Consider the following 13439-nt stretch of genomic DNA (forward strand, 5'->3'; position numbering starts at 1 on the left):
CCCCCCCGCGTTGGAATTTCGAAAAATCCTTTCTTAGTGTGCGTTTCCATGACGTACCCTAACTGTGTACCAAATTTCACCTCTTTAGGTTAAGCGGTTTGCTCTGGGCGATGATGAATCAGTGAATGAATGAATGAGTCAGTCAGGACAAGCAATTTTATATATTTAGATCAAGATGGGTTGATGAGATAATAATAACAATAATATTATTATTATTAAGTGCAGAGGCCAAACAGTTAAGAGTTGAAAATTGAAATTTAGTACACAGTTAGGGTATGTGATGAGAATGTACACAAAGAAAAGCCTTTCTGAAATTTCCCCTACAGAGGAGAGGGAGAGAGTTAAGGATTACCCCAAATTTGGATTTTACTGTACTATTTTAAGTGTGGTTTTTTGCAGAAAATTGAACATATTTTTAAACCCATCTAAAAATTCTCTAATTAGTCTCAGAAGAGGGTGAACCTAATTCTTGCATCTGGTAAAAATGGGTAAGATCAGCTATAATCTAATAATCTTAATTTTCACTATCATTAACCCAAGCAATGCCGGGCTCATCTGCTAGTAAAATAATAATACAGATAAAAGCCTACTACAAGAAACTTCAAGAGACTACAAAACTTGTTTGTAATACTAAAATAATAAAATATTAACATTGCTTCAAACTTCAAAAATATAAACAAAAGAAATATAGCAAAATGTATTGAAAATATAGAATATATTCAATACATTATGCCAACAAGTTATTATCAAGTCAAAAAGTATATATATTTAATGATCTGTTACACATTTATGTTGGGTCATGAAATAAATTCATCATACAAAAATATTTTGTAATTCAATTATAAAAATATTTTGTATTATAAACAAAACTTCTGAAAAGTAAATATTAATATAAGAAAACTTAAATAATTTAAGATAGTAAAAACAATCAACTTACCTTTTTAGTGGATCTGTTAGAGTTCGGTGTGTTATCCTAAGCTAAATCAATATAAAAAGTTATTAACATAATAAACTCAAGTTTTATCAGGCTACATTAGAATAAACTCAATGTTATACAATATAAAATATAGAAAATAGAGAATTTTAAATATATTAAAGTAAAGAATTTAATTATTTATTAATGTTCTGTAATAAACCAAAATTCAAAAATATTTAATTATTCTTAATATTCAAATCTTCAAATAGATTTTAATTAAAATGTTAAAATCATATTAAATTAAAAAATCCAGCATCAATTTGCATAACTTTCTTAGAAATAAACTTTTTATAACAGCTTGCACTACACACAATTTTAAAAGTTTTTAAAATAAAATATCATATTATTAATTATTAAAAAATGCCATAAAGCTTAATTTTGAGGATAAAGATGAGTTTTATTAAAAGTTGTAAATGCTAATAATTAGTAAAATCATCATTAAATCTGACCCAATCAAGATATGACAAATGACCCCCTCTATCGCCTCATCCCCTTGACCTTTAACCTGTATATTGCAGAACCAATCTAATGTAGAAATGGAAAGGAAAATCTGGCCTTTTAACAGAAAAATTAGTAACTTTATCTGATTTAACACAAATTTAACAAGTTTACAAGCCTAGCATGTAAAATCATAAAGAAGTCAAAAAAACATATATGCAATACAGAATAGCAAAATACGACTACCATATTACAGTAATTTTATTGAGATTTGAACAGAAAGTTTTCGTATATATCTATAAAAACAGCTGTTTTTACTTAACATAAATATGTGATGTAATTACATGTGAAATTTAACACATTATTCTGGATATAAGATTGTATTCTTTGTTTTGAAGTTTATTTTAAACTTTTTACATCACATTTCGTTTGAATAAAATCAAGTTAAAATATCTGCAGATAAAACACACATCACACATATTATGAATGCTTTTAAAGTTTCGTAAAGTATATCACACTATACAAATAGTAAAAAATACTCATTCCAAGTGCAGGTATACCTCGCCTTACGTCGGTAATTGGTTCCAGGAGAGGCGACGTAAGTCGAAAAGTGACATAAGTCAAATTTACTTGTCTCCGAATCTACTTGTCACTAGGCTAAACCAAAAATTACCATTCCTGGTTCTGTATTTTATTTATTAATGCATTTTTAATAATATATAAGAATCTATTTTAAGCTTACAAACAAATAAATTTTAGTGTTTTATATAGTACAGTAAAAAGTAATCTAAATTTACAAATGCATGTACTGTAAATACAGTACATACTTGTAAATGTATATATTTTAATATGATTTTATGTGCTTTAAATGTTTTTCTAGTAATATTACGACTTCAATATTTGTGGCGAACAGACGTAAAGTCGAGTAAAATGACTTAAACTTGATTTTTATTTTTCCATATACTTTTTTGACAAACGACGTATAATCGGGAACGACATAACTCAAAACGATATAAGTCAAGGTATACCTGTATGGAAAAGATGCTTCTAAACTCTGAATGTGTCAAATGTGATTTTGAAAGTTTTGTTTGGAAAATTCTGAACTAAAGGATACAAAATGTACAGATCCTCAAAAGCTGTTGAAGAGAAATTGCGGGAAGAAATTGTTAAAGAATGATGAATAATAACTCATGAATTTGCAACAAATCTTAGTGTGTCACAGACACATATTGTTGAAACACCATCCACTTGAAATGATTGTAAAATATGCTGATGATTGTGTTCTGCACGCAGTTTTTTTTTCCACTTATGAAAAAAATGAACTGAATTGAGTATAATTTTGTCAAAGATAGGCAGCTGTAAGGTTTTATTTTATTTTTAAATTTGTTATTCATTTTTTTATGGATGAATGAAAAATTTAAAGTTAAAATAAAAATACTGTATTTACTCGCATATAAGACAAGGTTTTTATCCATTTTTCACTGCTTCAAAAACTTAGGTTGTCCTATACGTGCGAGCGAAGGATTCATTTCATTTTTGTATGATTTTTGTATTTTATCTGGGTCATTTGAATCATTCTTGTGTATTGTAAGGAGTAAAAATGAATAGCAATAGGAAAAGCAAAGCTTTTGAACTGAATTCCAAAATTATACAAGAGCCCAATATAAGTTTTAATTCATTCCCATATGAAAACAGATGATTATTTGGAAATCAGAATTCAAAGAAACTCATAAGTGTAACTGACAAAGAGTGAATTCGACTGTTAAGAATTGGCAAAAAAAAAAAAATTCCCAATTGTCCAGCTTTATGTGAACAAATTATGTTGTTGATTTTACAAGATTTTTCCTTGAAGTTTAAAATGTCAGTAATTTTTGCAGAACAATGTGTGCATTTACGTGCATTTGATATTTTATTTGTGATTAAACAAAATAAAATTAGAATTGTATTAATAAATCTAATTTTCTTTATTTTGATCTTTAAAGTTACACCTTGTCCTTTATGCGAGATCATCTTATATTTGAGTAAATACGGTATTTTTTATTAACCGAAAATTTGTTCTAGGGTGATGATTGTTCGGTCGAGTACTGAGGTACCACTATATTTGATTTAATGCGATTTTGATATATACATAATATCAAGAAATTTATTAATCGCATTAATCAAGGGATATCTATAGTAGATAACCTGTGAATAGCAAAAATTTGCCTACTATGGAAGAGTTGTTCAGTCCCTTGGGTTCTGTTATAGACAGGTTTAAATGTATTTATAAATATATCTTATATCGTATATATAAGATATATATCTTGATGATTCTAAGCTATCACAAAAAATAATAGAAACAGCAGCACCAGGAATTAATGACTCCTCATGAAATTTATGAACAAGTGAGTGATGCCTATGAGGCAAGCAGTAGGTAGATTATATATATATATATATAATCTACCTACCTGTGGGCCACAACCAAAATCACATAGAGAGATAGGCAGTATCCACCAGAAACCACCACCAAATTCTACCCCTAATATAAAAATTACACTTTTTGCCATTTTATAATAATCAATAATATACAAAGTTTTTTTTATAATAAAATCTCATAGCAGCCAGGAAAATTATGCAACTTGTTGCTGGATTTTTTATATTATCATTTTTATTTTATTTACTCTTCATAAAACTTGAACAATATCCAACAGAATTGCTTGTTAATCAAATAGTAAAATATATTTTAATATCTGAAATTTGTGTTGTATTATTTAAGTTAATTCTATTGTATATTAATGGAAAATTACATTAATGTTATTTATAATAATACTTAGCATTAATAATACATTAAGTAGCTCTCTGTATATTATTATTTTCATAAATATTGTCACATTTATTTATTTACTAAAAGAAAAACTATAAAATATTAAAGTATATAATCATGTATAATTTATACTTGCTTGTTTTTTTTTAAATTTTCATAAGAAATTTATGAAATATAAGATAGAAAAAAAATTACAATTTTCTTATAAATAAAAACTAAAACTAAAATTGCTTTAGTGCAATTTAATATATATTTAATACAGACATTTCAACAATTTTTAATTAAGTAATGGTCATCTTCAGAAACAGTAAATAAAAAAAAGTATGATTGCCTAGAAAAATCTAACAAAAACAAAATCTGAAAGAAGAAATATCTACAGAAATTTATGTTAAAATTACAAAACTTAAAATTTTGTTATTAATTTTTTAATTTTAACAGTTTTCTGTGAAAAACTTCTCATGGACAATTCAAACTCTTACATGTGACAAATAAAATTAAAAGATTTCTCCTTTCTGCTTTTGTCTATATTACACTTTGCAGACAATTGTTTTACTATGCAGCATTCCAGAACATGAGTATTGATTGCTCAGAAATACTGTATTAAGCATATTTTAATTTCTATTATAGTATGATAATTTTATCTAAATAATATACATTTTTTTCTGATTTATTCAGAATTAACATATGTGGAGTATGCCTTACCCATCTTAATATAGATTTTGCAATTTTTAAGTTGTTTAATTAAAAAACTATAATAAAATATTTAAAATAAAAATGCTGAATTTTTTTGTTTATTCTTAATTTTTCAAACAGTGGAATTTATTATTATTTGCAATTTTAATATAATAAAGTCTTTTACTTATTATCTTACCAGATTATCATCTACATGATTTATTTCATTAGTAAATGTATGCCATTCTTCTACTAATGCTCTTAATGTGTCATTTTCTTGACAAATTAAACTATTAGAAAGATCTGTAGTCATCTTTTTTTCACAGCGACTAACAGCTGAAACCATTAAAATAATTTACATTAAAAATATTTAACTTAAAAATAATTAACAAGGAATGGAACTAATTAAGTTAAATTACAAATTATAAATGTTTTAATATACTACAAAAATTTTCTAATTATATTTTATAGCATGGTCATTAATTATTTATTTATTTTTTGCTCTTTCCACTCTGCAAGCACTAAGAAGGTCTTTTCCATGCCCAACATGGGTTTGGCCAGAGCAAGAATGGAATCTAACATATCAGGGCTAACTACTCATTAAAAATTTCCTGGAGATTGCCTGCATGGATTTGATCCAGGTCCAATGGCAAACCCATGATCCATGTGACAATTTCAAGGTATCCGCATTAGATGTTTAGAAAGTGTTAAATTTTGTCTTAACAAATTAGGGTGTCTCAATTTTAATCTATTACAATAATTTATTTAGTAAAAACAACATTTGCACTTTGTACCACATTCAAAATGATAAGGGAAAAAGATGATAAATTTAGGAAACCAGGAAATTTAATTTTAATAAATTAAAACACTAGTATTTATTTGTTAGATTTTATCNAAAACACATGCACTGAAAAAATTAGCAAGTACACAGAACTCGCCCAGGAAATAAGGCATCTGTAGAGGATGGATAGGATGCTTATTGTACCTGTCATTCTCTCCTGTACAGGTGTGATACCACACACACTACATAAAAGCCTGGGAACATTACAATTGAAGAGAAATACATACATTACACTACAGAAGGCCACTATATTGAATACATGCAATATTATTAGGAAATTCCTGAATACAGATACTGACACACTTATTTAATTTTAGTTTTTTGTTGCTATGCCTTGACTCTGGTCCGGCATAGTACACAGCCACCAGTGTGAACTGAGTAACCCATTAAACCCAACATAATAATAATAAGTGCAGAGCCCAAACGGTTAGGAGTTGAAAGTTAAAATTTGGTACATAGTTATGGTACGTCACAAGAATGTACACTAAGAAGGGATTTTTCAAAATTCCTCCCATGGGGGAGAGGGAGAGGATTAAGGCTTATCCTAAAGAACTCGGCTTCTATTGTTCTATTTTAGATTCAGTTTTTTGCGTTTTAGTAGGGTATGCCATGAGAATGGACATTAAGAAGGGATTTTTGGAAATTCCACCCCAAGGGATTCAGCCCTATTTATTAGCAAATTCAAACGTTTTTGGTCATCTTTAATGACCGAAAACATTTGAATTTGCTAATAAATAGTTTGAATTTGTATTGAAGTTTGAATTTGATAATAAAAACGTTTGAATTTGCTAATAAATAGGGCTGCAGTTTATAAGGTTTTTGAGTAGTGGATCTTTAATAAATATTTTAATCATTTCCACTTTTCAGGTAACTCAACAACAATATAAACAAAATAAATGAATTCGAACGAATATTTGAATTCATTCCAAATTCAAAAAATTCGAAATATTGAATTTGAAATATAATGTTCCACACAAGATTTTTTTAGATTTTAGAATTTTAAATTAATCATTTTATTCAAGTAAGTTAATTCTCCATTACAATGAAAAATTTTCTGATTTTTTTAATTTTATAAGTTCTTTTATTAAAGAGTCGATTCGTTTAAAATAAAAATTAAATCAACCAAATTTATTCTTTCAATTATTTTATATTTTAAATTGAAATTGAAAATGTATATAATATTTTCATATTTTATTTTTTAATGATTTTATTGTTTAGGTTACTAAGCAATAAAGCATGTTTGTGTTGACCCAATATTGTACAGTACATCAATAAAAATAGTTGATTAAATTCGTTTTATGTGAATTAAATGCATATTTTAATGAATTAAATGATAAATGGGTGACTTTTTCTACATTAAATTAAAGTACTTAACTTTTATGCTGCATTTAAATTCCATCATAAACCATAGTTTTAGAAGTTAATATGCTTTAGATAATAAATTTTAATGGATGTCTTCTTTTTTGAACGTGGCTAAAATTTTCTATTAAAGTGTGTAAATCAGTTTTTAAAAATCCAATTTTTAATGCTGCATCAACGAGACATTCGTATCGATTGAACATCAAAAATGTCAGCGTTATTGATTAACAAGGAGGGCGCTACCATGTTACTTATTGGCACACGTGACACCGTAACAGAATGGCAGAAAGTCTGTTCAGGCTTCAAACTGAACCGGATTTTCTCGAAAGGAATCTCAAATGGAGAAATGCCTGATAACTTAACTTATGAGGAACTCAACGATACCAACTGGACTCGAGCATCAACAAATCGGTATGAACGTTCACAAATCTTACAAATTAACTTTCTGATATTTCTTCTGATCACTTCTATTTTATTTAACACGTGGTTAATTTTTACAATTAGTAGGAGTTATAGTTTAAGACGAGTGACATTTAATTTACTTTTACTTAACATCTCTTCGGCATGCGTCGGTGAATGTGCCATAAATATGACATTTTCAGTCTATTATCTGAGTAGTTCTAGCTCCGTTCTACATTACTGTGCAATTAACACGTTTGCAATTCAAGTAATTTCTCTGCAACTGACCTTTTGTATAGTTATTATGTGTGTGCAAAGATGTTTTGCTTCCTGGAATCCTGAATATGTCAAAAGGCACACCATTAGAAAACAAACGGTTGTCATAGTAACAATATGGTTCATCGGTGTGGTGTTTAGTGTGCCAATCCTGTCTGGTACTGTTAAATATGACCAAATTCCTGAACGATTTTCCTGTGGTCCATTAAAATCTAACAGAATTTTATATAGTTATGTGACAACAGCATGTTATACATTTTCGCTTATATTATGTGCAATTTGTTTATTGTTAATGCTTAACAGACGTTATAAAGACATTAGAAATAGAAATTTCAGACGATTAGATTTAACTTACACAGAATTATTTTTTGAGGAATCAAATATATGGAACGAATGGTCGAATACTAAGTTATTTTTCGTTATCTTCTCTCTTTACACCGTCACGCAACTACCTTACATCATTTTTTATCAGCTTTATCAGTTTGGATTTCATGAGATAATCACGAATTATTTAAATTTAGAAAGTTTATTTACTTGGCTTAGATATAGTTTCACTTTAATCTATCCTCTAACAATCGTTTATATGAGAAGAGATATCAGAATCAAGATTTCGAACGTATTACCGAAGAGAAACATAAATAAAAATCAAAGATTAGAAAAATACCAAAGACCAGATCATTTCATAACTCCTCTATTGCTCGTTAAATCTGCGGGGATTCAACTCAATTTACTTGGAATTAGTACTGATATGAAGAAGAAAGTGTGGGTGAAAGAAACATCATTTCCCCAAAGTGTAAATAACTTATCACGTAAAGAAAGTGAAAGCAATTTAAACGATTATAAAAGTGAAAAATTTGAAGATGCAACTGAAGAAGAGATCGATTGTACTGCCCTAGAAACTACAAAAACAATGAACGTGAGAGAAATAGCCGTCCAAACATCACCCGAAATTTCCATATCCGATGAAGTTAGCATTGTTAAAAATAAGAAAGATAAACGTGTTCAAATTAATAAAAAATTAAAGAAATGTATTTACATCAGCAGAAATGTCCTTTCATTCCGTCCAGTTACAAAAAGGGCCAAAATTACTCAAAAGGTAAAGTGCTATCGCTTGATGTTGAACGTCCAATTCGTAACGCCTTCAGAAATCCGTGAAGAGTGGTTACGATCTAAAAGAAAAAAATTTAAGAAGTTTAAAGGTCGTAAACTTAAATTATCTTAATTTTTGTATGCTATTTTTGCACGCGATCTTAATTATTTAAGCAAAACTTTTGAGTTCTTCTAATTTTAAAATGTAATAGTAAGTTTTTCTAAATTTGTTAACACATTTGGAAAATTTGGAACAAAGTTAAAAACAATTGGAACAGTTAGAGTTAAAATTCAATTCCAAACGTTTCCTGTTTTTTTTTTTTTTCATTCATCTTAAATCGAATTTTGTTCTAAATTTTCTGAATATATTAAGTTATATAATGATTAAGCATACCATTTCACTGCTAAAGTCAACGTTGAAAAATGATGTCAAAGTAAACTGTTGAATTTATAATTAAGTAAGATATAATTAAACCGATTGAAAAAAGCGAAAATTATTGAATTTGATAAAATTTTATATGAACTTTTATGCACCTTCTTAATTTATTTTTTTAAGATTCAAATTTCTCATACCAAAAAAAAAACCAAACATAATAATAGTCGAGTATTTACTGTATATTTTTAAATTTTACCAATTATAATGAAATAATGTAGTAATATATAAATCAAATATTAAAGTAATAAAATCTATATAATTTTTTATTAATATATAAATAATCTGTAATGATTGATAAGCGAAAAATTTGTAGTGACAACACGAAATTTCCATTTAAAATTGATATATTTTATTTTAATTGATTAAATTTTTTTTAATAATTAAAAAATTTATTTATATTTTTCTGAGATTTATATTATTTTTATATAAAATCTTATTTATTTTTTTCTTATGCATGTATTCTAACGATAGAAAAGTATAGTGCCTTAAATACAGTCAGAAGGTATTCACAATGCGGCCTTAGCTTTGATAATTGCATTTTTAAGGATTTTTCACTAAACTTTTCAACTATCTTCACAATATTTCCTTTAAAGCACGAACTTTTCTCTCTTTAACTGAGTTTATGTGTATACAAATGCAATTATAATTCACAAATTTCAATTATAATTCCATTATTGAGCTGGAGTATCCGTCTAATTTCTTTAAGAATTACTCACTACGTCTACTTATCACAGCAGATTGTAATTAAGGTAACTGCAGCAGTCAACTGCAATTATTTTACAACAGTTTGCACGCTTTGCTAATAAATATCAATAAAATAGCACAAAATTTCTGCTGTTACTTAGCTGAAAATAGTGCAAAACTCGTTCCAAATTTATTAAAATATTACATTTTTTTTCCTTCTTAATTTAGTTAAATATTAGTCGTTTTTAATGTGATGAAGAAGATTAAATGTATTAATTCCGTCCATTTCAAAAGAACATCGCAGAAGAACGTGATACTGACCAATGAAATTAGTTAACTAAATTGAGAAAATTTAATGAAGTTTAAAATGTAACTCAATTAGTTAATGATAATTAAATTTAATCACTTTCTACTGTAGATCGTAAACGTAGTAATGCATATTTAAGTCATAATATATATTATTTCTATTCTAAAATATATAAAATATGTATTATGAGTATCCAAGAATACGGCAATATTAAGGCCAATTTTCCTACATATTTTTAGTATTTCTATAAGTTAAAATCTATTTATTTTTAAGTTTAAACGTAGTAAATCCGTGTTTTATAAATGCACTTAACATGGACAAACAATATAAGCACGTTGATATGTTTAAAACGTTAAAAAAAAGTTTTAATGCAGTGTAGTATGTGAATTTCCACACTTTCACACTCAAATTATTCTCATTAAATCGATGACTTTGGTGAGAATTTTGCAAATTATCACAGATTTTAAACTATAAAATTTTATTCAAAATGTCAATTTTAAAATTGAATTGTTTTTTTATTTTATATATTCAATTTTTTAAAATAAATATCAATATTTTTGTTGTCGTTTTTAAGCGTATTTTATATAAAATTAAAATATGTAAAAATTATATTTGTAGATATAAACACTTCAAACACATCAATTGTATACGGATAGACATATATATGTCCTATTTAATATTCTAGAAGCATAAATATTAGAATGTAAAGGAGAAAATGTTGCTTGTTTAATGTGTGAAAGCTCGGTTTTTTGGATAATTGTTGAATATTTTGTGATCCAGAACTGAGTATAAACGTTCGATGATTATGTACAGATTTTTTGCTGGAAAATATTTGTATTTATTTTTTATGACACAACACAAAATTAAATAAAATAGAATGCAATCATTTTCTCTGTGTAATGCCTATTTTTTTCGCTATACTTTTTTTTAATTTATTAATGTATTCGGTACATGAATTCTATATTCGCATGGTTGACTCTTCAAGGTGAACAATGGTCGAGCTGTACTTGGTATATTTTTAATAACGTTTATTAATATTTAAGAACAATATAATACCAGAAAATTAATAAAATTAAAAAGTATATAATCATACCTATTTCATTATATATAAAATTATATAAAACAAACAAATATATACTTAGATGAAATACAGCATAGAAAACGATACATTTAAATGTATTGAATGAAAGAATTATATATTACACAAATTAATAAATGTTTTTTTAAAATAAATAAAGCGTATTTATATCTACTTTCCATTATATTTTACATATTTATATATTTTTCTCTTTGAAGAATGTGCTTATAAATCAATAATGTCTTTATTTATTGTTATTTAATGTACAGTACAATATTGAACACTTAACTTTGTAACCATTAATATCATTTATGCTGTACAAATTTTGCATATTTTATAATTTATAAAGAATTGTAATAATAATAATTTTGTAATATGTTATTTTATTAGATATATACAGGAAAAAAATTTTAAATAATTTTTTAACATTTAATAGATTTAAATTATGCAATATAGGCCTAACGTCTGAAATATCTTGCATAATTTAAATGAATAAATAATAAGTCTGATTGAAACTAATGTGAAATGTTACTTTCTATCAATAATCGATCATAAAAATAATAAAGCATAATTCACGCTTAAAACAGTTGTACCGATATGAATTAAATCAATAAATCTAATGAATAAATTAAAATATTATTTAGTAAATAACTAAATATCATATATATATTTGCGATAATTAATGCATTTTTTTTCTATATATTCTCAATATGATACAGTACTCTCTTCCGCATNCTATTAAAACATAAACTTTTATTGAGAATGTTTTTACAAGAAAATGATAATTTGAAAAATTATGAGTAGATGTAGTTGCAAATTTTGAAAGATAAGCTAATAAAAATGAACTTTTTACAAGCCAATTAATTGAAACAGATTTCAGAATATTGTTTAATTTTTTGATCAATTTTTAGTGTAGTACAAAAGCAGTATTGTACAAATTTTTTAATTAATCTTTAACCCTTTGTTGACCTATTACCACGCCTCTTGTTTCGATTTGTAAAGGACAAGGGCAATAAGGTCAGTCAGGCGATATTATTTTAAAAATTCATCAAAAATCAAATTATTATTATATTCATATGAAAAAAAAATCATATACATTTATTAATATCTTCAGTTTTAAACACAATATTTTTCAATACATTTTAATAGAAAATTTAAATAAAAAAAATAATATATCAGAACTGACATCTAAATGTGAAAATTTGTAACATTTTGTCAAAATTAAAGTGAATTAAAATTCTGTTCATGTTTTCACTTAGAAATCAAAACAAAGATTTTCTCTGCATTATTTTGATTTGTTTCACATTAAATAAAATATCATGTTTGTTTTGAATTTCATATTTTAATATCAAATTTACTCTCAAAGTAATAGTGATGGGCATGACTACATATCTGGAGAACGATAAATTGGATATGGAGATCCAATTTAGGTCACCAGACCTGACACCAATTGCAATTTTCTATAGGGTGTTCTAAAGGATCAAGTTTTGTTTCAACAGCTAACTATAATTCAAAATAAGAAGCAATTCAAGTGCTAAAATAAACAGTAGATATGTTGGTCTGTTCAGTGAAACTTTGTTACTAGAAATTAACTTCTTCATGTTAAATAGACATTTTGATTACCATAACTAAGTACATCAATCAAAATCTTGACAATCCAGTAAATAATTTAATTTTAATTTTACAGGACATTGCTATATAGGCATGGGTATAGTAGAAACCTGATTCATAGTTTGGTTCACAAATACTCCAATCAACACTCCCTATGCAACAAGGCTCCAACAGCAGTCAATCATATATCCCTAACCCCAAGCACACTGTGGTGAAGTATGACCAAATTTGCATACACTGTACAAGGAAATAGTGACAATGTGGTACAGGTTACCTATAAGCAAGTTCCCAAATTATATAACAGAAAAGATAAGGCTGACAAACATAGGGCTCAAGGAGTGTGCAATGTTCTGGTGATGGACAACAGGTTCAAAAAGATCTGGTGTACATTGGATCCACTAAGCATTTCATATGCAAAAGGTTACAAGAACATTGTTATAATGAATAAAAAAACACCACCATCCTGTCTG

General features: G+C 26.6%; 1 protein-coding gene across 1 annotated transcript in view; it reads right to left on the reverse strand.

The window, feature by feature from the left end:
- LOC111633268 (bridging integrator 3-like) overlaps positions 1 to 5249 on the reverse strand; it is an 8944-nt gene extending 3695 nt beyond the window's left edge. The window contains exons 1-2 of the mRNA XM_023377810.1: positions 5089 to 5249; positions 938 to 978 (exon numbers count right to left, since the gene is read on the reverse strand). Coding sequence (XP_023233578.1) covers positions 938 to 978; positions 5089 to 5235 — 188 coding nt within the window. The 5' untranslated portion in view covers positions 5236 to 5249. The remainder of the gene's footprint in view (positions 1 to 937; positions 979 to 5088) is intronic.
- Positions 5250 to 13439: the final 8190 nt, after the last annotated feature.

This window comes from Centruroides sculpturatus, unplaced genomic scaffold (assembly GCF_000671375.1).
Source record: "Centruroides sculpturatus isolate CEXI.00-Female unplaced genomic scaffold, Cexi_2.0 scaffold681, whole genome shotgun sequence".
Classification (NCBI taxonomy): Eukaryota; Metazoa; Arthropoda; class Arachnida; order Scorpiones; family Buthidae; genus Centruroides; species Centruroides sculpturatus.